The sequence below is a fragment of the Pseudochaenichthys georgianus genome, chromosome 14, assembly GCF_902827115.2.
Source record: "Pseudochaenichthys georgianus chromosome 14, fPseGeo1.2, whole genome shotgun sequence".
NCBI lineage: Eukaryota > Metazoa > Chordata > Actinopteri > Perciformes > Channichthyidae > Pseudochaenichthys > Pseudochaenichthys georgianus.
In genome coordinates this window covers 5,700,861-5,728,011 of record NC_047516.1, presented here as the reverse complement: position 1 = coordinate 5,728,011, position 27,151 = coordinate 5,700,861, and the positions used below count along the sequence as shown (strand labels likewise).

The 27,151-nt window shown below is 39.5% G+C and overlaps 1 protein-coding gene across 1 annotated transcript; it reads right to left on the bottom strand.

Annotated features, from left to right (window-relative positions):
* Positions 1 to 163: 163 nt before the first annotated feature.
* uimc1 (ubiquitin interaction motif containing 1) lies at positions 164 to 27,151 on the bottom strand. Its single transcript, XM_071205396.1, has 22 exons — positions 27,128 to 27,151; positions 25,939 to 26,061; positions 25,413 to 25,491; positions 24,906 to 25,024; positions 24,253 to 24,433; positions 23,076 to 23,242; positions 21,684 to 22,364; positions 19,392 to 19,446; positions 19,184 to 19,284; positions 18,841 to 18,953; positions 18,220 to 18,379; positions 17,574 to 17,678; positions 17,135 to 17,190; positions 13,205 to 13,389; positions 12,883 to 12,953; positions 12,407 to 12,506; positions 6,975 to 7,241; positions 6,368 to 6,452; positions 6,170 to 6,281; positions 5,459 to 5,507; positions 3,539 to 3,572; positions 164 to 3,186 (listed from the first exon to the last, which is right to left on the bottom strand). The coding sequence occupies exons 2-22, from the start codon at positions 26,047 to 26,049 to the stop codon at positions 3,009 to 3,011; spliced, it is 3,009 nt and encodes a 1,002-aa protein (XP_071061497.1). The 5' UTR covers positions 26,050 to 26,061; positions 27,128 to 27,151; the 3' UTR covers positions 164 to 3,008.

The following is a 27,151-nucleotide window of genomic DNA, read 5'->3' as shown; positions in this document are numbered from 1 at the left end:
GTTGAGCCACCCTTTGATTTTTTCTAAAATAAATTGTATTTTTAATCTACTCTTCAAACACCTTACATTAAGATTACTCCTTGATTGACTTTTAAAAATATGTATTAAGAAGAATAGTTGTATTTATTAACTGTGTGCGGTCTTCATCTAAAAGCAATATTAAAGGGTGTAAATGTAAATTCAATATTTTGCCGCCAAATAATTTGCAAAACATTATGATTTGTATGGAAACATTTCATTATTGAGATTGTTTTATTTGTAACCTTTTTTCCTTTCTCTTTCTCGATCCTCCTTAGCAACGGTCATTACAGTCCTTGACAGCGGTCTGTACTACTGGATCAACAAAGTGTCACATGTTCTGAATTGACCAATCAGAACTTTATTTAGCCTCCGTATTGTTTATGGTTGAATGTGGGCTGCGAAAAATGTGATTCTTAAGTGGGCCCTGAGTTGAAAAAGTTTGGGAACCGCTGCATTACATGTTACTTGTTAGACGCTTTTCTCCAAAGCGACTTACTCAATACTGTGGACAATCCCCACAGGAGCAATTTGGGGTGAAGTGCAAGTGTCTTGCCCAGGGGCACAACGACATGCTGACTGCAGTGGGGTTTGAACCTGTGCTCCCCTGATCCGAACACCAACGCACTACTCCACAGTAAAATTTGAACATTTCTCAGAGGTTTTATACCTTTCCAATACTTTTTACACCACATAATAATCTATAAATTATTGTAGTTATAGCCTTTTACAGAAGACGATAAGGGTCACATGTGACATTTCTTTTTAGTTCTGAGAAATAAGTCAGAAGAAAAAAAGAAATCTGTTCTGAATCTGTCTAAACATTAAAAACAGGGGTAACTGGGTCACTTAATAATCCGTCCATTAACGGAGTAAATAACCAGAAGTATAATCTTTATTTAATAAAAAACAATCCATAGTAAATAGTTAAAAAAAGAGCAGCAGTTAAATGCATTAAAGGTGACACTCTTTTTTATTTCTGATAATGTGTGTGTACTTTTGACCGTAACATTGTAAATAAAATGTTTTTAATTCAGGGCATAAACGTCTTTCAATCCGTTATTTGAAGTCGACTTGGTAACAGTTTATCCTCCTAAACCTTGGCACAGTTGGTGCAACCCACCATTGTGACAGAGTCTTTCAAAACAGTCTGAGTGTCCCCGTATTGCTTCAAAGTCTCACAGGAAATGCAAGTAAAATGTAACGATGGCACACTGAAGGTTCAGACAAACACTATCTGTGTATAAGACAAAAGAAAAAAAGTACATTTCTGTTGCAAAATGACCACGTAGCATCTCCTGTATTATCTCTACAATTAACAAACTTGTGTTCAGTGCGTTACATTGAGTTTACTTCCAACAACTTACAATTGTAACTCTTAAGTGCTGTTACAGTATTCAATGCCGATACTCAGAGCATTTAGTCAAAGACACAAAGAAACTAGTAAATTATATATCCATCAACTCGGCAGGAAATATTTAGTGTGATAAAAATGGTCCGCAGTGAAGCAAACTGCTCTGATCTAAACAATTTAACAGGAAAGGGGAGACATTTTTGAGACGCTTATGTGCAGATTTGATTACCACAGATTGAAATTGATTCCTAAAAAGAAACCATGTTAATATTATGTAAACCATCAGGACTGCATGTTTAAATCGTATTGAGAGCAGGTGACGTTCAGGTAGTACGTTTGAATCCCAAAAAATGTGTTAACAGATCTCAAAATTTGACAACACAAAATATTCAAATAGTGGCGTTCTCTAATCCATTTAGAGGTGTGCATTTGTCAAAGAAATGCAGTCAGGACTTTTCTTTTCCTGTTGTTTGTGTTTGATAATACTTATATGCAAGTGTCATTAACATTTATAAGAGAACTAAAAAGTGACGATCCAACTTTGTTATTTTTAGCTCTAAAAAAGTGTATTGCTTGTCCTTAGGTTCTTGGCAGAAAGAAGGTCATGCTGTAACGTAAATACATTTCTATACGGTGGCCATTTTAGGACATTTCCGACTCTTCAGACCGAGCTCTTAACATGTTGAGAGATGTTAGGATCTAACAACTGCATGCCAACAACCTGAGAAACAGAATTAATTGCAATTTTGTGTTGCCTTAATTATTCTGATGTAGACTCAATTAATTATTTCTGTATAATTGAATACTTTCTCACTTAAGAGGAGAAGGAACAGAAAATAGGTTGGCAACTGCCATGCCATCAATCAGATGTGATTCATAGATCTGAAGTCAGGGTAACACATTATAATATTTGCATTAGCTTACTGTTAACTAAAATGCTAACAAAAAAGCTAGCATGTGCTTTTGTGTCCGGTAAGCACGGTAAATATCCAATCAATGTCTGTCAATCATTTTGGTGCAACATGCTAATTTGTAACATTTAATATTAGGCGGATTACAATTTAGTACCTTTACATGCTAACAACACAGCATGCTAATATGTTGAATGTTGTGCTGCATTTTCCTGGCATAAACTTGAGTGTTTGACCTGCAGGTGGCACCGGAGAAAACTTCAGAAGATCATCAATAGTAAGATTCATCTTGTGGAGAACATTTACAAGTTTAATGGCAGTCCATCTAATCGTTGAGATATTTTGACTAAAGTGGTGAAACAAAGAATACAATCAATTATTTAGTTTCATATTCATTCAAAGTTGAAATCCAGTAAAATCATGTTTTTATGTATCTGATTGACACTCCGGGGGTTTAGACATGATGCTGTAGTCAATAATCATACAGTCAAGACAGCCACTCGTACAAAGTAACTCAAAGGGAAATATTTCAATTCATAAAGAGGTAGTCTGAATCACCTTTAACATAACAAACGTAACATTTAGTGGCACAAAACAATCCAAATGCTCAGTTTGTATTCAGTTACCGGCATAAATATGTAACATCAGGAAGTCGTAATGTCATGTCCAACCTGATGGGTTTTGAGTTAAGGCTCTGGTTTCCAGTTTTTTCAGTCAGGTCATCCTCATTTTCTTCTTTGGCGCGGCTTCTTCCCTCGATACTGTTTTTTGAAGTCGATAAGGCAGCCGGTGGCCTCTGAGATGGGAGTGAAGGATCTGATGGGAGAGTTACTGATCCTGAGCACTGAAACACTGTCACCCTCCTCCTCCTCCTCTTCATCATCCCTCAGGTCTATGACTTCTCTAAAAGAGAACAAACATACAACAAAACATCTCAAAACGTGGTTTGGTGATATGAATATCTTTGGCTTGGTGTTTTCATCTTAGTAATCAACTTATTTATATCAGTCAAATGTCACAGAGGTGCATTACATTTTGTTTTATTTGGCTCTAATGAACTTGTTTTTATTTGAAAAGGGCCTTAACTTTTTAGCATACAGAGCCACTCTGAGGTCACAAGGTAGAACATCTCTATATGTGAATCTGTGCAAAGGGATTAGTAATCCAAGCCCTCTTCATTCACAATACATACACATGATAAGAAAAAGATGAATGTAACTTGATTCATAAACTGTTTTGAATAGGATGTCTTTACCTCTGTGGGAGTTTGGATCCAGATGGCACGGCCTCTGTGAAGAAACAACAAGAAGCCAGAGTAATAAGAAACAAATCAAATGTTTTACCGATGATTTTTACTGCTGATTTTTTCCTTTTTTAGTTCTCGCTGTAGGTAATGATCAGATAGATACAAAAAGGTCATGGGATCAAAGTTTGATGTGTTAACCAGAATATTAAAGTTCTGCTATGGGTCATCAACGAGGGCTACGCCATCAACTTTATTATAAACTGATCAGACAATTTTATTTTGTATTACTGTATTTTGTCTTGATAACGCCTGGTAGACCACAAGTTGACGCCTTCACATCGTTTTGTTTTTTAAGATATTACATTTTCAACTGGATACATTCGAGAGAAGTAGCAAAATCCTCACATTTTACAGGTTAAAAACTCTAAAAGATTAATAATTTTACTATCAAGAAGTGTGCAGATACATTTTCTGTTGATAAATGTATAGTTAAAGCTCCAACTCAGTTTCTGACTTCAGGTGAGTAAGGTTGTGTTTCTCTTACCAAAAACCTTTACTATGGAGCTCGAGGAAATAAACTAGACACTGAAAAGCCCAATTTGTTTAGCATGCTTACACGCGCAGTGGTTCTCAAAGTGGGGGGCACAGAGGCATGACAGGGGGGGCGCGAGAGACCAGGGGGAAAAATGGTTATTTAAAAAAAAAAAATCATATTTTGAAAAATTATTGATTGAAAATAATATGATACAGTACTATTACGTCTGGGTCTCTGTGTTTCATTAAAGCTCGGCTCTGTGTGTGGAACGAGCCATTTTGTGTGTGTGCACGAGAGAGAGAGAGAGAGAGAGAGCGCACCGGTACCGGAGATCGTTGTTGTTAGCTTCTGGTGCTAGCGAGCTACGCTAACGGATATAAGGAGTTTTTTCAACAACAAAGTGGAGGAGAGTCCTCTCCGGTCAGACTGAGAGACTCAGAGCTAAAGGACTCTCAGTGTTATCTCAGTGGGTCTCAAATGTTTTGGTCACCATTAATGTAAACAATTATTTCCGAGGCACACGTTTATATGATCATTATAGTTATAAAAAAATAAGAGAATAAATGAAAAACAGCTATGAAATACTATATGACAGTAAAAAAAGAATAAAGTTTAAAAGGGGAGTGATTTGTAAAATATCCATAAAGAAATAGTAAATCTGTTTACAGTTCAGTTTCAAATGGGTGTTGAGAGATGTATCCATAGATCTCTTCATGTTGCTCTCAAAATGCACCAGATTGATGCTTTTAACTTCAATATCTAAAAATCTTCCCGAGGGAGCATGCTCCCGGACCCCCCTATGTGAGGTCCACACACCACCTATAAAAATAGCGCTTTACCCCTGCTTACACCTATATGCCATGAGCTGATTATCGAGCCTTCATTGCAACAGTCGCGGGTACATTGTGTATTTGCGTTGGGAGTGTTGCAGTAGAAAATTCCTCTGTAGCGCCCGGTGCATTAATGGGAAACCCTAAATGTTGGAGCACCCTCTATGAAACGTCAAGCTACCCCACAGCACCCCCAAAATAAATCTCTGGCGCCGCCACTGAGCCTGACTATTTGTGTTGGGGGGGGGGGGCCCGACTTTTTTTTTTCTCCAAAGGGGGGGCCTGACAGAAAAGGTTTGAGAACCACTGCGCTAAACTAAGATTCTAAACAATAGCCTGTATATTTACCCAACATCAGCAGGTTGGTTTGCTGACGTAGGCATTTAGCTAAAATGGGTGAGTGGGCTATGTGTGGGTAGGTGGGTCGGATGTAGGATAGAGGGATGGGATTGAATTAATCCAAAATGTTGTGTAACCTGAATTGTCTTCTGTACTGTGTTATAAATTGAAGATGTTGCAATAAAAAATGTATGATTAAAAAAATAATAATAATTTCAGACTCACCTGAATCTCTGCTCTCTGTTTTCTCCAGAGCCAACAGCAGATTTCCCTTCTGAAGGTCAGAAATATGAGAAATATATATTGTCAAAAAACTGGTCAGATCCAATACATGAAAAGTTTTAGTTGCATGTTATTGCATCTCAAACCATTGAAATGTAATCATATTGTATATCATATTCTGGGTGTGTGTGTTTGTTTGTAGCCTTTATTTAACCAGGTGAAGCCCCTTGAGATCAAAAGATCTCTTTTTCAAGGGTGACCTGCAGTGTGTGTGTGTGTGTGTGTGTGTGTGTGTGTGTGTGTGTGTGTGTGTGTGTGTGTGTGTGTGTGTGTGTGTGTGTGTGTGTGTGTGTGTGTGTGTGTGTTAGGGCTGCTCAATTATGGCAAAAATCATAATCTCGATTATTTGGGTCAATAATTGTAATTGCGATTATTAAATGCGATTATCCATTGACTTTGAAAACATCCATTTATTGAAAAAAAAAAATGTGAACAGTATGTTTTTAACAGTTGATTACCCTGAACTTTAAGTATAATTCAACTGAAACACCCACAAAAAAACTTATAAAAAAGAAAAGTAATAATAAAAAAATAATCGTTTTATTTCGATTACGTTGTTTTCGTAATCGTTGCAAGCCATAATCGTAATCGCAATTAAAATACGATTAATTGAGCAGCCCTAGTGTGTGTGTGTGTGTGTGTGTGTGTGCTTACGGCTGCATTGGATTGACAATTCGAGGATTGCCTCTGGATGCAGAGCTCTGTGTGTCGGCTGTAGTCTCTCAGGGGAACAGCTTTCTGACAGATGTAACATTTCTCTTGGATCCTGTGGAAAATAAAACCCAGTCAGAAAACAACAACGTGTCTGAAAACACTGAGCTGTCCCTGTAAATACACACAGGTCGTACCTACTTAATGCTAGTGTTGGAGGGTTCGCCGGTCTCTGCAGAACTCGCCTCGGCTAACCTTGGTCTCTTCCTACGAGGCTTCAATGACACTATAGAGAGGAGAGGAAGGGGTTGTTTAAAGCATCAATAATCACATCATTTTAAACAAGACGTTAACAGTTACACGACGATAAAGAAGTTCTGGCATTAAAAAACCTGTTCCCTTTTCATCTAAAACTGCAGATTACATTGACTATAAATGTTACTGCACATCATAGACATACCAGAAAAACATTTAAACAGATGGGCTTGAAATAGAAGAGCAAGTCGATGTGATATTGTTGTAAATGTATGTCATGAATATCTAGCAATATTTCAAATGTGATAAACACAAGAAAAATGAATAACAAATGACAAAAACGTTCCTACTCAGCAGAAATTATTATAAATTATTATATTTACTAAAATATTAATGTAATATATTTGTGTGGGTGCTTCAGCTCCTTGTCAGCCAGCTGTGAAGCCCTTTGAACTGCATTTACCTGAGTGAAAGCTGATATGAGGGCTTCAGAATATAATTTAAAAAAATTGAAAGAGACCTCGTGTGTTAAACAGAATATAGTTTCTGTCACCTTGGAAACAGTCTTTTTCCGGCTTCCTCGCGCCCTCCTCTCCGTCGCAGTATGCAGCGTGCCTCTCGATCTGCGTTAGCGGGAAGGAGCTCTGACAGATGGGACAGTCCACTCTGTCTTCAGGTTCCAGTTCAGGAGACGACGACCTTTGAAGCACCCGATATTTTATCTCCTCAACATCTGGATCCAGCTCCTCTGTCCTCTTTTCATGCCGTCCTCCAACATCGCTGCTGCTAACAGGGACGATCGTCTTTTTGTCCACTGGGGCTGAAAAAAGTCACAAACTCATTTTAAGGATTATCTTCTTAAAGACACGTACCTTAAAAATCAGGAATCCTTTACTTGAAAGGTTAGTGTTACATAGGGGTGTAACAGTTCACAGAATTCACGGTTCGGTATGTACCTCGGTTTGGGGGTCACGGTTCGGTACAACAAGAAAAAGAAAGTTCCAAATGCATAATTCCAGATTTGTTGTTATTTATTTTTGAACAGTAGTGCAAGTTTCAGTTGAAAAATAAGGAACTCTAACATTTTGAATAATGAACTGTATTACACAGTGAAAAACAAACCACAAACCGTACCACACACTCAGATGGCCATATTATCTATAATGGCTGTCAAACTAAAAGGTTTCATCAAGCTGTAAAACTAAAAAGAATGTCTTGAAAATATTACATAATAAATAATAAGAAAGTGTTTCCAGGGCGCATTGCTGTTGAAATATATATGCCAATAGCTTCCGTTATTTATTTTGGTCTCTCGGCTCTCATGTCTATTGGCTTCTTAGGCTGCGGCCCCACGAGGACGAAAACGGCTAAACGCATAGGATTAACGCAAACGCAATCGCAAACGGCTTCCGTCCACATGCAATAATTATCCGGATAGTGTCTGTCCACACGAGACCGCTCCGTTTAGCTCCAACCGCTGGAGAAGCTGCAGTACATATGCAGGAGCCTCTACGTGGCGCTGTAACTTCCTCCACAAAAGCAGCGAAGAAGAAGGTTGTCATGGTTGCCCTTCTGTTTATTCTCCGCGGTGGGGGCCGAGGGAACCGGGCAGAGTTTTTCGCCAGTCAGCGTGTATTAAAGTTTAAATCTTCCGGACAAAATTATAAAAGTGCCGGTCAAAGGTCTTCTTTGTTATTTATTGAGCTTTAAAACAAATGAATAACGACTCTATATAATATAATGATAAAATACACGGAGCCTCTCTTTTTCCTCCCTCTCTTCGGACAGCGTCAGTGTCTGTCTCATGCAGCAGCTCATCCAGTAATCAGTGACCCGGCCGACTGTAAAAATAAACATATTTATAACTAGTTTAGGGAGTTTGAGAGGTAATTAAAATAGCTAAGGGCGATGATCTGACTTGAAGTGTGTGTTTTGCTGCAGAGGGAGGAGCTGCAGGTGAGCAGAGCTGCGTGTCTCCGTCCTGTCAGATTAGACTTCACTCGCGAGAGAAAGATAAATAATCTGAATTCAGGGTGCAGTTTACTTTGACGTGGGGGTGAGCAGCAGAGGTGGGGAGAGGCGGGGCTATTGCCTCATCATTATTGCTGTAGATGTTGCACAAACAACTGTAGCATGGTCAATAGCGTCCGGAGCACGATAGCAACTCTGCGATCCGCCATTGTTGTTGTTGTTGGTGGCGAAACACTTCAGCACTGGCGCGGGGTAAGCGGAGGTGAGCAGAAGAGGTGGGGAGAGGCGGGGCTATTGCGCAATCACTATCAGTGATCTGAAAATGTTCGTATAGGGCTCACACACGGAGCTGTTTGACCCCCCAGAGAGTGGCGTATGCATTTCTATCCACCTTGGGACCCGTTGTCGTTTCCTCAGTCGTTTAGTGCCATATTCGGTCGTCCTCGTGTGGCCGAACGGTCTATATGACACTAAACAGTAACGCAAACGACCGAATTCGTCCTCGTGGGGCCGCAGCCTTAAAAACCGCGGGGATCAGCTGTTGAACTGCTGTTGTCTTTCGCCGGGCTCCGGTGATTGGCAAATTTGGGTGATGCCTTCTGATATGATTTAGCATGTTTGGCATGTATTAGCATACCGCAACGCTGTCTAACAACGCCGACACACCGTCCTCGTCCGATCCACCACTCGCACTCCATCGTTATTGTAGTCTATACGGAACCCCGAAATGTTCCCACACAGCTGATTTAAAAGAAGCAGGTGGGTTCTAGCTCCTGTGTGTTATCTGAAATCGCAATACTAACTTTTCTTCTTCTTGTATTTTGTTCCTTTTGTTGTGTTTTCTTCTTGTTCTTCATTTGTTGTTTAAGGGCGGCTGGCAGCTTTTAGGCGCAATACCGCCCCCTGGATTATAAATAGTGTAGTGGATACTGCCCTGAATGACGGACCTTTTTCCCACTTGTAAAAAAAAAAGGCGTATTCGTCGTGTGACTACATGTGCCGTCCGAACCGTGACGAATACGGATACCGTTACACCCCTATGGTGAAGTAATACATGTTACATAATATATATGTAATAATACAGGTTTTCAACTAAATGCAGAGTTAGTTCTGAAAACACAGTCCCCCACAGTAGCAAGGAATTGCTGCCTTGACACATTTGAAAATTGTCCACTGCACCCCTTTTTGAATCCAGTCACCTGGGGATGAGAGTTCAGGGGCTGCAAACATCCTCTGTCCCCACAGTGACCAGCTTGGAAGGCAGCTCTCTTTGTGTGCTGAATCAATGCTGCTTATGTTGGGGGAGTACTTCAATTGTTATATCTTTCTGGGTGAAGAGCTGCTGCTTGCGTGCCTGATTGACTGACTCCTGGCTGCTAGTGCGGTCATACAATACCAGAGAACACTGTCACACTCACTTCCCCTCTTCTACGACCAGGCCAAATCTGTGGCCATGATTCGTCATTCCATGGATGTGGTAAGGCAGGTATTTTGGAGATTCTGAATCCTGGTCAGATGCCAATCATTACTCTGGATCAACCTCTATACGCTGTGGCAAAACAAACCCAGTGGAGCTGGCCAGCAACTCACGGTGAAGATCATTTTATTGTGATGTTTGTTAGGTTTCACATTGAGATAGCAGCACTCAAGGTACTTGGCAACCTCCTGGAGGGGTAGCGGGTGGACAAGAGCAGTGTCATGTCCCCAGTTCCACTTCTGGTCTATCATCCTGTAGCTGGAAATAGAGTTGATGATCTATGTGCGATCAATAAGAGAGGCTGACTTCCTACTCTACATAAATGCCTTGACCAAGATTGTGCCTTGGTTCCTTTCTCTGGGACACACCCACTATGCTGGATGGACACCAGTCCACTTGCGTGACATGATTGTGCTGAAAGATAACCATCCTGATGTCCATGGGCAGTTTCTGAAAGGAAAGGCTGTGAAGAAGACGACATGCAGTTTCTCTGCTATTGCCATTGACAAGGCCCACGAGCAGAACAATGCCTCTGTGAAAGGTGATAGTGATGCTGTAGGCCTGACAGAGAACCCTGCAGTTCTGCGACGATGGATGCTGTCTGGCCCCGAGATGGCACGTGTGGTTGGAGAGTTTGAGGCCTCCACTGAGAAGAGAAAGAAGACTGACACCCAGCACCATGAGCAGACCAAACATGCACAAATGGCATTTGCACAAGATGTTAAAGCACTAACTGGTGCTATAGAAGACATGGGCAATCCATGCTGTGAAAAGAGCATTGTAGATCTTCTTGTATTGGATACTAGAGATCTTGCAGATGCAGCAGTCATTGACACTCTGAACCAGATTGAGAAACTTGGACAGGACCAGTATGACACCTACAGTGGAGGAAATAAGTATTTGATCCCTTTTTGTATTCACCCAATTACAAATAAATGAACAGTCTATAATTTTAATGGTAGGTTTATTTTAACAGTGAGAGTAAGAATATAAAAAAGAAAATCCAGAAAATTACATTATATAAAAGATAAAAATGTATTTGCATTTAACTGTGGGAAATAAGTATTTGATCCCCTTGCAAAATACAAGAATTCTGAATCCCACAGACCGGTTAAATAAGTCCTCTTCCTTTAAGAAAGTACTCCTAATATCAATGTATTACCTGTATAAAAGACACCTGTCCACAGAATCAATACATCTGATTCCAACCTCTCCACCATGGGCAAGACTAAAGAGCTGTCAAAAAAGTTAAAAAGTTAAAGCCTTTTATTGTCATTATACACAGAGTATAACGAGATTATACCACAGGGACATGATTGTAGACCTGCACAAGGCTGGGATTAGCTACAAGACCATCAGAAAGCAGCTTGGGGAGAAGGAGACTGTTGGTGCGATTATTTGGAAATGAAAAAAAATAAAATGGGCATTACTCAACAACACAAGATTTCGCCCCGTGGGGTATTGATGATCATGAGAAAGGTGAGGAATCAGGCAAGAACTACACGGGAGGAACTTGTTAATGATTTCAAGGCAGCTGAGAATCAAGATCCTAGGTGGTCTAGATCCTAAGCTACTGGTAAAATAACAACCAATGGCGCCATTGGACAAATATGCGATGGCCCTATAGCCAAAAATCTTCTTTAGGTCTAACAGTGTGCCAATGTTCATGTTTTTATCATCAAAAGCACAATTATTTCACATATCTGCTGGACTATTATCTGAAATCGCCATTCTAACTTTTCTTCTTCTTGTATTTTGTTATGTTTTCTTCTTGTTCTTCATTTGTTGTTTAAGGGCGGCTGGCAAACAGCTTTTAGGCGCAATACCGCCCCCTGGATTATATAGTGTAGTTGTTACTGCCCTAAGTGACAGACTTTTTTCCCCACTCAAAAAAAAAAAGGCGTATTCGTTGTGTCACTGCATGAACCGTGACGGTTCAGGACGAATACGGATACCGTTTGTTACGGCCGCCGCCTCCCCGGCCCTGTTAATTCTGTTTTCAATGTGTTATGTAAATGAGCTGTGCGGTTGCCCTGCTGTCATTGGCTAACCATCTCCTGGCCCGCCCCCGAAGACTGTGATTGGAGCTGACGGGACCAACGCGCTCCAATCCCGTTACACCCCTAGTGTTACAGCAAAGGGCGGTGCAGATAAAAAGGCAAATAAGAAGAGTAGACTAAATAAAGAAGCAAGCACATGCATAGTTTGTTATAAAACCAGATTAGTACACATCCATGGTTCAAAATAAGTAGCACCACTGTATATATTGTTAACTTGTTGTGCTATTATAAATATATATATTTTGTTATTTCCCACTATTTAACTCTAAAATGGAGCAAAACCCAATGGACCCAACGAAAATATTATTTTAATCCTGATGATTGATTCCTTTATTTGGATCAAGGTTAACAATTACGGGGATTGAAATGTAGGGAGAACAGCTTAGAGAGGGGAAGGAAAGTCAACATTTTAGGCAAACAGGAAAAATATGTCAAAGTGAATACATCTGCTTCTTATGAACATTCTGTGAGCCGTACCTTCCACCTCCATCTCCTCCTGCCGCTCAGCCTCGGCTGGAGAATCCACCTGGAGAATCACCTCGACCTCCGGCCGTTCTGGACTAATTTCACACTCAGACTAAAATCCAAATAGGAACAAATGTTGTCATTATATGAAGAGGAAGAAGTGGTAAAATAGCTGTTGTCATGTTAAATGTATTCTGTGCGGTTATCTTCTGTGATGTGCAGACACATGTTTCTAATAAAGAAGTTAATCTTTACATTGTATTTTAAAAAAACCTGCCAGGTAAACTATGTTGTCGTATCAGGGTGAAGCAGGAATAACATGTCAGGTTGTTGAGTTGTGAATGAACCCAATCTGAACATCCTCCTTAATGCTATTGTTGTCAATTGTCTCTTTCACAATGTTTAAAAACCAAAGAGTTAATGAAACAAAGTTGAGAAACCTCTTAACACTTTCGTGTTGCCGTGCAGATTTAGGTATTTAATCTCACCGCTGCCCCAGCGCTAGTTCCCATCATCAGATCTTGCGTGCTGTCGTCATCGTTGCCACTCAGCTGGGTTTCTGTTGTTACAAACAAGAGATTCAAAGGACTGTGAGCAGGTTCATAATAAAAGGCCTTTTGTGCATGCGAAAAATAATCACAGGAGAAGCCAAACAAACAGCAGACTCGCCTGGTGAGAATTTAACAGTCTTTTGTTCGCTTGAAAATAAAAAAACACTCTTCTCATTAACGATCAAATACAACATATACACATTTCATGACAACAACTTCAAGCTCCTTAATGATAGTCAATAGAAAAGAGCTTCCGTACCTGGACAAACCTCACAGTCCTCATCAGTGTCTACATGTCCTCCTTCTTCTGCCTTCTTCTCCTCCTTCTCTTCTTCTTTACTTTCTCCTTCCTCCTCCTGCTTCTCTTCATCCGCCTCCTCTGCCTCGGCTGGACAGAAATCGTCTTCTTCAAACACTTTTTTACCTTTTAGTCTGAGGCCACTCCTGGAAATGCAACCAAATAAATAAACGTTGTTTGGTTTGATAATGACTTCACCCATTCCACTTCATCATTTTGTGTGTTCTCTGGACAAAATGGCACCCAAATGTCGATACAATTCAACATTAAATATGCAACTAGTTTGATCAGTGATTAACCATTGTATGGAATGTTTAAACTAATATGCTGAACATCGAGCTTTTCAAATGTGAGAATGTAATTCAATTGTATTGTCGCATGTAAAAAATGTTGGTGTCACAAAAAGAAAACGCTCCTTCAAACCAAACAATCATCTTGATAGATACGTTTTTACTTTGGTCTGATGAACTGAGTTGACAATTATTAACTAGTGACATCTAGTGGCAAAAATACTTACTGTATCTGTTAGGGGTGTAACGGTTCACAAACATTTCGGTTCGGTACGTACCTCGGTTTTTAGCTCACGGTTCGGTTCGGTACGTTTTCGGTACAGCAGAAAAAATTATCACAAAACATAACATATTTTTTTTTAATTATTATTAAACTGTGAATAATGTATTCACTCAAATAAATACAAAATATAATAAAATAAACATTAAGGTGCAGCATTTCGATGAACTGAAATAATCTGTATTTGAACTTTACTGTACTAGTACTCACAAAACAAACTATTAGTTTAGGGGTTTTAATTATTATTAAACTATGAATATTCACTCAAATAAATATAAGAAAATAAACATTAAGGTGCAGCTTTTCGATGAACTGAAATAATCTGTATTTGAACTTTACTGTACTAGTACCCAGAGCCATTTAATAGAATAGAATTCTATCTATATGGCGCTGCTAGTACCTAAGCAGCCAGTTTGACATTATGACTTGCTTGTCATTGTATTTTCATGTTGTTTGAAAGAAAGATGTACTTGTCCACATTGCTTGCCGAAAGGGCAGATCTGCTGGCACTAGCAACGTCTCCTGCTGTGGAGAACACCCTCTCGCTTGGGACAGAGGTAGCAGATACAGCCAGGTAGCGCTTTGCTAACATGGCAACATAAGGATATTTGCCATTTGTAATAGCTTTGGCTCGGTCTGAAGTTTTTGCGAGTGATGGAGGCTAAATGCTAGCGGGAGTTGGGTTTGCGCTTCAGTCTTTTGGTACCGGTGATATTCACGTTCGGGTGATGCCTTTTCAAATGAGTGTGCAAGTTTGATGTATTGCCAGCCGCGTAACCAATTTTAGTTGAACAATGCCGACAAACAGCTTTGGTTCGGTCCACCTGTCTTTGTCCGTCATCCTTGTTCGTAACTGCGAAACCAAAATGTTCCCAAACCGGAGACTTCAATGATGCTGGAGGATTTCGAGCTCAACTTTATCTGCGTTCGCCATTTCGACAGTTCCTCAAATTACTGACTACATTTGAACGCATCCCTCTGACCAGCCCGTCCAATGAATTGACTTGCTCGCTCAATGACGCGTTGAACACAATGGGAGCAAATTACTCTGAATGCTGCGACGCAGCACCTGAGATTACTTCCAAGAAGTTGTTCACGTTCTCAATTTTTTTACGTTTAACGTTATATTCGTTCGGTACACTTCGGTACACACGTGTACCGAACCGAAGGGCCCGTACCGAATAATTTCGGTACGGGTACGTGTACCGTTACACCCCTAGTATCTGTACATAGTTCACCGATTCTGAAGTGCATTAAAACTGGAAAATAATGTGAAGAAGAGTCCATAAAATGCCAGCATGCATAACTTTACTAACTTTTCATGTGGTTTTGATGGTCAGTATTATAAATAATTCAGCTTCACACAGAAGTTAAAGTTATATCTCTCACAGGCTCCGCCCTCTACTGGACTTTATGGGTACTATCTTATCATGCAAGCATTCACCTACTGAGATTTCTATAGACGTAGCCGGCCTACCTGAATGCGTGCGCATCTCACTTCCGTATAAAAGGAGGCCTCGCCTCCTGACCAAGCCCCCAGGAAGTACGCCGGAGTCTGATGAGAATATTCGTGCTGGTCAAACGGCGGTACTACACTTCCTTTAGGTTGCTGGGCCCGGAAACACTTTCCCCCATTGACTTACATGGGGAAAGAGTGGTCTGTAACTCGTTGGATATTTTTTTTTAAACTAAATAAACTACCCAGTATGAACGTTTGTATAGCCCTTATTAAAAACATTCATTCCTCAAGTTGTAAAAATGTGCTAATAACGTTATTCTGAGAGTTATTTCCCTCTGCATTATGAACGCACATCTAACCCACGGGACCGCGCTGCCCGGCACGTTCAAGTTACGTGTTTAGTACTAGATGAGTTTCTCTTTACCCATGGATGCACAATAACAACGGACCATATCGCCTTACTGCCAGCCCACGGAGCTGTAATAATGGATATATTGCACATGTTTGCTGTAATTCATCATTTGTAAAATATTATACTACATGGGCTGTATGATTAAATCTTGTACCATAAATGTTGTATTAAATAAAGTTAATATTACCGACGTAGATTAACGTTCCTGTAGCTTCTTATTGCACTTGCAATTGTTTTAGTTACTTGTGGGCTAATGAATAATCACAGTTACTATCCTTGTACTCCATCACATTTCAAAAAGAAATAGGCTATTGTTATTTTAACTCCACCACAGTAATCCATCATCAGCTTTACTTTTTAGATAAAGTTTTAACTCACAATTGATCATAACAGGCTTCAACATATACATTTTTATATATTACCAAGTGGTTTCATGTACAACCCACACAAGTATCATGCTAAATGAAGCTCTGTTGCTTGGATATCACTAGATCCTGATGTCAGCGTAATATAAAAGTACATAACGATTGATGTGTAACTTAGCATAATTTACTAGCTATAGTCCGTACACACTCGGGGTCAGTGTCTGAGTGTGGGGGCATAGGGGGCACTTGCGCTCTCCCCGTGCTCTTTAGGGACTCAGGAGAGAGGGTGCATAGGACGCAGGGAAGCCCTCAGCACTGTTTTCGAGCACACTTTTTTGCGAGGCAAGCGCGCCAGGGTGTGCTCTATCGGCCGCAGCCTGGACTTCTCCACAGTTACAACCGAGGGAGAGGTGAGTGAGGCGCAGCGGCTGCTAAAGCCGGGACAGTGAGGTAGAACGGTGTGCTGGACGACAGTGCGTGCATACATCGGGGCTCCGCCCACTGTACCCATAGAGTCCAGTAGAGGGCGGAGCCTGTGAGAGATATAATGCCGGGTTACGTATTGTAACCCTTGTCATATTAACACAGGCGGAGCCCTCTACCTTGGGGCACTGTCTGTCCTATACCGCTCGCTGAAGAGTGGTGTAGGATGATGGTCAGGAGGCGAGGCCTCCTTTTATACAGAAGTGAGATACGCACGCATTCAGGTAGGCCCACCCCGGGGCCGGCTACGTCTATAGAAATCTCAGTAGGTGAATGCTGGCATGATAAGGTAGTACACATAGAGTCCAGTAGAGGGCTTCGCCTGTGTTAATATATCAAGGGTTACAATACGTAACCCGGCGTAATGATGGACATTGAATGTCTATCTTTTTTCCAAAGACTGGAAATAATGATGTATACGCAGTGTTTGTTATTTTAAATATCTGAGATGAACACTTTCAATGTATTCTTTGAGTACAAAAATACAAGCATTTGAGCTACCTCCCAGTGTCCCTTTACATTTGGTAGTTGTATCCTGTAGATTGTGATGGCTAACAGGATTATATCAGAGAAATATCCCCGTATTAGAAGAGCTGCCTTACCGTCGTTGAACCGGCTGTGGAGGTGATTCAGGAGCTGACTCCGGTGAAGGGGATTTCTATGGAATTAAATGAAAAATGTTTGTTAATCGACTCACAACGTACCGTTTTAAACATCAGATATATTTCATGATCCATGGTGTTCTTATTTAAATGTTATTATATTGACTCTTACACATTTATTTTGTACATTTCATTGATTGGCAAGTTGTATCCATTGTCGTTTGTTTTTTCTAAATTTGAAGCACTTTATTTTGCATATTTGTGTGAAAGCTGCTGTATAACTAAATAAAGCTTAGCTTACTGTTTTTGAAGCATATAATATATAGCATCAAATGTAGCAGGGTCAGACCTTTGTTTGGCTCAAGATCCTACCCAGTAACTAAATAATAAAGCCCATAAGTTCACCCGTTACAGACTCATGTTAAGATGGTTATGTTACCTCCGGCTGTGGCAGGACGGCCCCCCCCCACTCGGCCTTCCTCAGCAGGAACCTCTGTGCCTGCTTCAGACTCTTCTCATAAACCTCCATCTGAGCCATGATCACCTGCAGGATGGGTGAAAGTGAGAAATCGATATCGAATGCTAATGCTTTTTTATTGTTTCTGTAATTCAGTAAAACATTTTTATTAAAAAGGCCAAATGAGTTTCCATACAACTTTAGAAGATTGTAAATATATTGAAAGAAAAATAAAGCATGAATTGCATGAGCAGTGCCAATTTTAACAACATTTTGAGAAAACCTGCAAATAAAATAAGGATTAGCGCTACTGTTAACTGCATATTAGTTGGTTCTTGTGGCTTAATGGTTGGTGAAGCAAAATAAGTTACAGAACCAGCGATAGAGGTAATATTCCAACCTATAAACGTTTTGTGATGTGGAAAGTGTGTTGCATAAAACTTGGCCACGTCATTAGCAACCTCAGTAGAAGCTTTGAATGAAAACAAATGACACTTGTGGAGCCCAAGTTACGAAATCAGAGAAAAGCAATAATTCCTTACATTTAAGATGCAACCAGTAACTATTACGATGGTTCTGTCCTGAAATAACACTTTGTAACTGTTTATTCTTTTAAACAAATCTTCACCTGTGTGTATTTGTCTGGGTCCAGGCCTCGTGGACAGAAGGGAACCCCCCAGTAGTAGCTCACTGTCGGCCCCTCTGCAGGCTCACTGCTGATTGGCTGTAAACGTCGCTCTGTGGCTACAAGCTGCTGACGGCCGCTTGATGTGGGAGAGGTAGAAGGTCTGAGTGCCAGAACAAACAGAGTTATAATGAGCATAACAGTTATAATATAATGAGGCTTGCAAATAAAAGTGTCTATGACCCCAGCCATGTCCTGAACAGCGAACATGAATTGTTGCCATAAAATTGGAGATTTACGATTGAATGAAGTTAGACTAAAGCACTCCTGTCAATCTTTAAATGAAATATAAAGGGTCTTCAACAGTATTTAGTGATGTTATGTTGGTTGGTTAAATGTCTGTTCCCTTGTTTACTGTTTTAACTAGTTGTCATTGTTTATGTTGCAAATGTAGCTGCTGTGATGGCAGAAAAATGTTAGACTTGATCAGACAATAAAGCATTATGGTACTGTAAAGAGACCTCCCTCAACTCTTTAAATGCTTTTACTCACTGAATGTGTCTGACTGCTTAAGTTACATTAAAAGCTAAGAGTGTGTTCTCATGAGGTTGTTTGTTCCTCTACCTGCTGTTCGTCCCTGGAGAAGCTGCGGTCACATGGTTCGGGGGGGCGGTCTCACTTTCTGCCTGATGAAGAGGTCTCTCCTCTGGGAAGACCGGGCTGTGAGACCCCGTCGGCTGGAGGGGAGGGATGGATGTGAGAAATGGTGACTTTTCATTCACGTTTGAATACATATCTGTTGCTCTAGTACAGGGGTCAGCGACCTTTACTATTAAAAGAGAGCTTTTGCCACCAAATAAAGTTTAATCGTACGTATTTGATAACACAGCTTTTAGTTTTATATACAGTCTATATATTTTGGACAACATTTGAATTCTGGTTTGCAACAGGGAGGAAGGCTCTGTACCGTGACGTCGTCGTCCTCTCCAGACCAGAGTAACACCATATCGCTGGTCAGCGCCGACTCTGCCGAGTTTCCCTCTTTACATATTTCATGCTCTGCGTTATCTGAAACCACAAAACAGAGAGCCACTGAAGAAAAGGCTCTGACTTTTCCTGACCGGACATTAAAAAGCATTTAGGAAAATAAACCTCCAAATGATGTTTCACTGTACCTGACTGAAATGCCATATTCAACCTGAGATTTGGATTTTGGTCTGGATTGCTGTCCTATATTCAAAAGCAAGAAAAAAAAAAAGTTTTCAGAACAGATGTTTAAATATTACAACTTTAAAACAACAAGAGCAAATTACACTTTCATCTAAACCCGAGGATACCCATACAATTGAATTCAGTATTTAAATATAAACCAAACAAAAATAGGCTCTACAGCAGGACCACTTGCTGCTGACATGAAGCTGATAGTGAGTAATCCTTTTATTAGTTATTTATCACTGTATAATAAAAGTATTTTTTAGAGCTTCACCAATAAAGGCTAAACATCAACCAACCAATGAAAGAAGTCGATTTTGTTAGATAAAAAGAATGCTGTGATAACATCTATCTAAATACATTTTGTACGCTCCGGAGTTATTGGAAATATTCAGAAACAATCAACCACTGAAATCTAATCCTATAAATAATATGAATCTAATGATAATAGTGTATCTGTATATTTATCTGCAACTGTGCAGTAACACAGCTTTGAAACACGATGAAAATAAATAAATGTGGGACAAAATAAATGTCCCAGTGTGGTATTAGATTTGTTTTTAGAATTAAAATGTAGGAGTAGCCGTTGTTGATTGTTTCAATTATTATCATCATTTGTTTACACCACAAATAGTTACTTCCAGCAATTGTCACCAGGGGCCTCATTTATAAAGTCTTGCGTAGGATTCACGTGGGAAGGTTGCTTATGTAGGACAAAGCAAATAAATACGCACAGACATTTTCCGATTCAAAAAACACTACGCCGGTTTCCCTTTATAAATCACAATCAACTCGAAATGCGGTGCAGCTTTTGCGGGCTTCACTTAACGGCCATATTTGCCTATAAATAGTCAAAGAAACGCCCATTCATTCACTCATTCTGACTGACTTTATGAAGAAGATAGCAGGAAATGACGACAGAACAGCTAAAAGAACACCGTCAGATTTTGGTTATTTTGGGGAGCTGGAGATAAATCATATTGTTTGGTGGATGCAGTTTGAACCAGAGTAGCAGCATGGAGGTCGGATCGTCGCCAAAATAAATAGTGGTCCGAAAAAGGTTCATGACAAAAATAAATACACATTAGCCTAACATTCCTCAGGCAGTGTGTTTGTACCGGGGACAGGAGACCCCCCCTTGATGAGAAACTGTAAGAAATGATCGGGGAATCCCTCCGGAGTGGAGTCATGACGACTGGATCTGAATTTTTTTTTTTGTATTTGGTGGTTTGTGTTCCAGCTGTCGATCAGCAACTATATTTCCATAATCCACCAGTAAAAGGAAATACAACTAATGTGTTGTGTTATATTAGCTGTACAATCTACCACATATGGTGTTCTTAGTTTCCATACCTCCTGTGTTTTACGAGCGACTTATCAAGTCTTAGCAAACGGCATAAAACATGATTAAACATGGTAGTATATAAAACCATGCTCGTATCTACAACCTATAGAAATGCAAAACGGCGTCAGTTTAAAGTAATTCTGTCCTTCTTCTTACCGCATCATTTATGAGAATACATTTCTTAACAAGAGAACATAATTGAGGGGTGATGATCAATAACATTTCCGTATTTATTTATTTCTCCAAGTTATGTTTTTGTGTGCACTGAGGAGTCTCAAACAGGCGTTTGTTAAATCATTTTAAGATTGGCTTTAGTCAATTTGTGAAAATGAATTCTTCATATATGATGAATGAGAGGTAACATTTTATTTATGGTATTATTTCCACATATTTCTCTCCATTCTGCCAACGGTGTCGCAGTTTCTCGTCTCTCCCGTTTTTGTGCTACGCATGGGTCAGAGTTTGCGTGGAGGACCGCACATTTTCCCGTCAAGTTTTTTTTCTTCATAAATAGCAAACATTGCGTAGAAACTGGCGTACGCCATCTTTTGAGCGTACGCACCGTTTATAAATGAGGCCCCTGGGTATGGTTTAAGGTATTTACTCCACCTGTTGTGTGATTGTAAAAAGAAGGTGATTTGGTTCGGATCATTTTGTTGACCGTATGTTTCTACTTTGGTTATTGTTTGTATAATTTTCTGTATCAAACATTGTGAAACTTAACCTCAGTACCGACTGCTTATTGGGTAAGAGTCACAATGACGAGCCAAGTTTAGCTTCCTAAGCGACATCATTCATTGGAAGTATTGTCGGTAAATTGAATATTATGTTTTTCTTTTCTTTTCTTTTTTTAAATGAAGCTACGAGGATTCACATTATTCCGTCCTACTTGTCTTGCGCCTGAACTCACCAGACTCTCAGACGAATCCCTGGTAGGGGTTGAATTCCCTTCACTTCCTGAACCCGAGGAGTGTGTCTGCACATCAACATTCATATGTTCTCGTTGTCCAGTCCTGCCGAACACTGGGCTTTTACAAAATCCCTGACTCTGCTCTGCCTGTCCTCCGTCGGACTCTGAGGACACAGGACTCCTGCAGGTTGCTGATCTTTCCGAGGAATGGGGGTTATTGGGAAGGCCGGGACATCTTGGGAATACTGGGCTCTTGGGCGGACAGGAAGTGGACCTCACAGAGGGGGTTAAACTATCCTGGGAGGAAAACGTGAACCCCGATTTACAGTCTTGGGGTTTGCAGGCACTTGCAGACGTCTTGTTTTGAGTATTCCAGCCAAACACTGGACTTTTAAAATACTCTCCATCGTCTCCCTCATCGAGGTCGGAGAAGAGAGGACTCCTGCACAGTGGGAGCTTAATGGAGAGTTTACTGGAGAGTTTGGGGCTCTTTGGGAACGTCGGGCTCTTGTGTGGAGAGGTCAAAGTGTCCTGAGAGCACAACACAAACCCTGAGCTCCTGCAGGTCTGCAGCAGGTCCTGGCTCAGCCGCGGGACGAGGACCTTGGCTCTGCAGCCCGGCGAGGGGAAGACGGGGGATTTAGGGGGCTGGCAGTCCTCGATCTGGGTCGAGTCGGAGCTCTGATTCAGAATCAGAAACAGGTTTATTGCCAAGTAGGTTAAAACATACGAGGAATTCTAACATAATAATTTCTAGGTGCAAAACATACATTTTAAAGCATCTCAAACCTTAATATGTACACTTACTTGTTTAAATGATGCTACTAATTGTTTAGCCATGGATGAGTACTTATTTGTCTTCATTTTATTATTGCTTGCCTTTTGCTATAACGTTGTACATTTCCATGATGCGGGACTTCTAAAGAAATGCTGATTTAGATTCTGATACATAAAAACAGTCAAAGAAGATAAACTGTCATGGCAATAATAATAAAAAAACTAAGGCTAAAAAAGAGAATTTCGTCCCATCAAAAGAAAACCAATAGTGAAATATTTTGATAATGTATTTCAGATTTGTGTCTATATCTTCTCTAATGTGAGTTGTCTCATTGTCAGTAACAGAACATCTTTGGGTTGTGGACGGTGGGGAAACTGGGCAAAAAATATCATTGTGTTCTGGGATATTTGTGATGAGAAATGTTAAATTATAAGAATTATAATTGCTTAATTGTATATTTTTGAGTTTGGCATTTAAAGACATGAGCTAAGGACGTTAGAAACTGACCAGCAAAGTTTTCTGACATGGAATAGATTACTAATTGAATTAACAACCAAAAGATAACCAAATAAACGGATCTAAGGATAAATAGGGTAGAAATGAGTTTATCCGACCTGTGGGGAGCCCAAAGGCGCTGACAGGCAGTCTGAGCTGCCGTGGGAATCCTGAGCGGAGATTTTCTGAGACTGTGACAAATCTGGCATCTCCAGCAGAGGGCTTCCTTCTTTCCTTTTCAACTTTTTTCTTAAGGTATTACATTCACCTCCAGTTCCTTTGGCTCCTGAAATACAATACAGCATGTTTGAAGATAAGATAAACTTTATTGATTTCAATTTGGGAAATATTTTCGTTACAGTAGCATGTAAACAAGGCATTGCAGACAATGTGAAAATGAAGAGGAGTACAAAATAAACAGACACAAACATCAAATATAAACATCTCAAAATAAAAAATAAAAACACAACTTTATCGCAATGGTAAGTCTTATTACACTCACTGTAAGAGCCATTTAGACGTATAAATATGTATAGTAAATGTTTGTGTTGTCAAGACGGTTGTATATACTAGCAAGCGTTCAACCCTGTGATTGTGTGATAATGTGTTATTCTACTAAATCCAATTTAAAGTGTCGATAAGTGTTAAGTTGGTAGTGGACCGCCACGTGACGTGTGGATTTGGAAGCTGTGATTTCTTTAAATAAACCCTAAAGACTTTCCTTCTGTGACTACATTGATTCAAGATTCAAAGGCTTTTTTGTCATATGCACAATAGAGTGTAGTTCTGTAGTAATGTGACAGACTAGGGTTGCCAGAAACTGACCATGAGCAAAATCGATTATTCGGCAGCCCTGGCGAATAATAATCGATTATTTTTCGCAGAGCTTGCATTTAACTTCCTTTGGACTTGTAAGTTCGAAGTAGTTCCACGAGGAACTCTTTTTACCTGCCGCTTTGTTCATCTTTAGTCGCACGTGTGAGGGAGAGGGGGGTGGGGTCGGTGTGTAGCGTGCTGCAGCAGCAGTCTGCTCTGCACACAGTCTTCCTCCAAGTTTACAGTAAAACAAACTGGTGGTGTGACCAATGGCCATTTACAATTATTAATACTATTACTATTATTAGCATATATATATTTATATATATTTTGGTTGAAACTAAGCCAAAAAAAAAAAAAAAACACATAAATAATAATAAAATATATATATAAATAAAATCGATTTTTAAAAATAATATTCGATTATGGAGACTGTAGCGAATAATCGAATAATCGCTGGCATCCCTATGACAGACTCACCTTGGTTCAGCTCGGTCTCTGCTGTGCGGATGTCCGCTGACGCTCCCTGGTCGATGGCAGACGCCGTCTTCCCGCCTGAGTACAGGAGTTTCCGTCGGGAGCAGACGCCGGGTGAAGCCTCTGCATTGTCCAGCAGGCTCTGACTCTGGGACACCGGGCTGGGTTGTGTCTGACTGACAATCTGTGAGAAACAAACAAGACAAATAGGTATTAAATAATTATCTAGAATCCTAGATTAGCTATTTCAACTAGATTGACATAATTAGTGTCAAAGATTGATTCCTCTTCCCAGTCATTTATTATTATCCAACTAAAATAATACAATGATAGTTTTCTGTTCATCCTCAGATACAAACAGGAACAGCTTCTAGTAAATTCTGCATGTCTTTCCCTGTTAGATGAAGTGAGTGAACATAAATATTAAGATAATAATATGTGTTCCGTTTCAACTTTTATTTATTCATTTATTTATTTCCAAATGTATTTATTCTTTTAGTTATTTATTCCAGTATTTATTTATTTCCACATTTATTCACTTATGCTGTATTTATTTATTTTATTTATGAATGTATTTATTCAAACTTATGTAAGGTTCCCTCCTCTGTATAAAACCTTTATAAAAGGGAGGATTAAAAAAACTCCTCTTTACTCACGCTCTCTTGGATAGCTTTCATCATGGCCTCCTCCTCTTGCTGCTGTCTGAGCGCCGTGACGCTGGCTTCCTGTTCGCTCAGACGCAGAGCCAAGTCCATCATCTCCTCCTCTGTCATCTCTGAGGACAACAGAGACACGAGTCAGAAGTCAGGGTTGTTTTTAATCACATATTGATAAAGAAAATGGTTTTAGATTCTTAATTTTGTCGATATACATGACCATTTGGAGAATGACATAGCAATCTCAAAGAGATTCAGGAGCTTCAATAATGAATGTTATTACAAGATAATGTGAAAAATCCATAATTTTAAGAAAAATAAAAGTAGCAGTAGTATTTTGTTTTGTTTGTCACAGTAATAACATGTGTGTGTTTCAATTCTTTGATAATTTCTAGCTCAATTCACTTTATATCTGCCATTCTTCAATTGTTCAATCTTACTCAGTGTTTACGCCGCACATACACTCAATGTTTTTGAAATGACGTTGGTACCCTAACTGTGATGTACCTTGTTTGGATTTGTTTTCCCTCTCTATCTTGTGTTTTTTTCTTGTTGATGACGACAGAAGTGATGATGAGAGCTCCTCCTGGAAGAACAAACAAACAGAATTAGTGCTGTTCATTTCGTGGAAGTCTTAGGTTTTGTGGATCTGTGTCTTCCGAGGTGTAACTCATTGTCTTTTTTTAGCATGCAAATTATCATAAAAACCACCACTGACAATTGACTATCTAGCCACAACTGAATCATCACATCTGCTTGTTTTTTTAAAAGAGTGTTTAAGATAAGATAAAATAGAAACTACAGGAAACCTGCAGAGAAAAATGTCAAGCTTTAATCCAACTATTAATTTAAATTCAGGAAAATATGGGTAGAAAACAGTTGCTTGCAACGTAAATGAACAATAAAAACATTGTCTAATCCCCGACCTCCACCTGCTAATGTACTATTAAAAACTGCTTCAGTGACGCTGGATTTAGACATATGAACCTGTATTTATCTCAGCTAATTCTAACTAATGTTCACATTTTCTTACATTGTTGTCTTCTTCGTCGTCGTCGTCCTCCTCCTGTGAGTTGTTGTCTACCTGTTGGCTTCCACAGGGAATGTCGCTGGTATCCTTGAGTATTTGCTTTCTTAGAGCCATCTTGGTCTGCTCCTAAGAAACTTTGATACAAAAAAAGACACAGAAGAGACTTCAAGAGTTACATTTTCCTCATAATCCAGTAGTTTCCAATACAGTTTCTCAACACCAAGCGTTTGCGCTGGTGTTCAATCGGGCCAGAGCTAAGGTGACACAAAAAAAACCATTTGTATTACTATTTTTATATAAAAACATACAATCTGTAATAAAATCTAATATAAATAGTTGTACAGTGTAATTATACAAGGCTTAATTGATTTGATTGATCTGTAGTTGGAGTTAAACTATGGAATTATTTACCAAATGATTTAAATGGGGGGTCAAATACATAATAATTAGACAGTGTGAATATGTCAGGTAACCTTTTTTGCTGATGGTAGAGTATAAGTAAGTAAAAACATAAATACAATTTGGAGTAACTGTGTCGCATGAAATGTGAAATCGATTGCAGATTTGTCCTGAAGATATTCATATAAAATGGAAAAGAAACACTAAAATACAGGACGTTGAAGATGTGGAAACAACTAATATACTCTTTGTAATGTTCTTATTTGTTTTAAATAAGACACCGTGTTGATTCTTAAACAAATAAGAACATTACACTCTTCTAGTAAAATATTTTGTAAAAGTAATTTACGATATATCGGTAATCAAGTGGTGTGCCTCATAAGACACAATTATTATTTTTTTAAGATTTGTATTTATTAATATGGGCATGAACTAAGGATTCTGATTAAAAAACGTGCTTTTGTCGGAGCAGTTACCTGATGATGATGATGATGATGATGATGATGATGATGATGATGATGATGATGATGATGAACAAGAACAAGATAAAGATTACTTGTCTTTTTTTCCCCCTCTCATCTGTCTGGGACATACGAACTTGGACCTTCAACAATAACTTAAGTGTAAATAAAAAGACTAAATGAGAAGCACAAAACGACTGAAATAAGCTAAATGCACACAATTATCGGTAAAGCTTCCTTTAAACGTCTTCCGTATGAGTGTTTATTTGTTAAACTGCTACGTGAAACAACAACAAACCGCATAATAATCGGAGTAGAAACATCACACTCACATCAGAGTTTTCCTCACTTTCGCG

What these genes read in the sequence shown, in the direction of transcription:
- uimc1 (XM_071205396.1), bottom strand. Translation starts at nt 26,049, where the DNA reads ATGGCTCTAAGAAAGCAAATACTCAAGGATACCAGCGACATTCCCTGT. An exon ending in GGACTGTGAGGTTTGTCCAG is followed by an intron (nt 12,954 to 13,204) that starts GTACGGAAGCTC and finishes TTGTAACAACAG; the next exon opens with AAACCCAGCTGAGTGGCAAC. An exon ending in GGAGGAGATGGAGGTGGAAG is followed by an intron (nt 7,242 to 12,406) that starts GTACGGCTCACA and finishes GACTTTTTTCAG; the next exon opens with CCCCAGTGGACAAAAAGACG.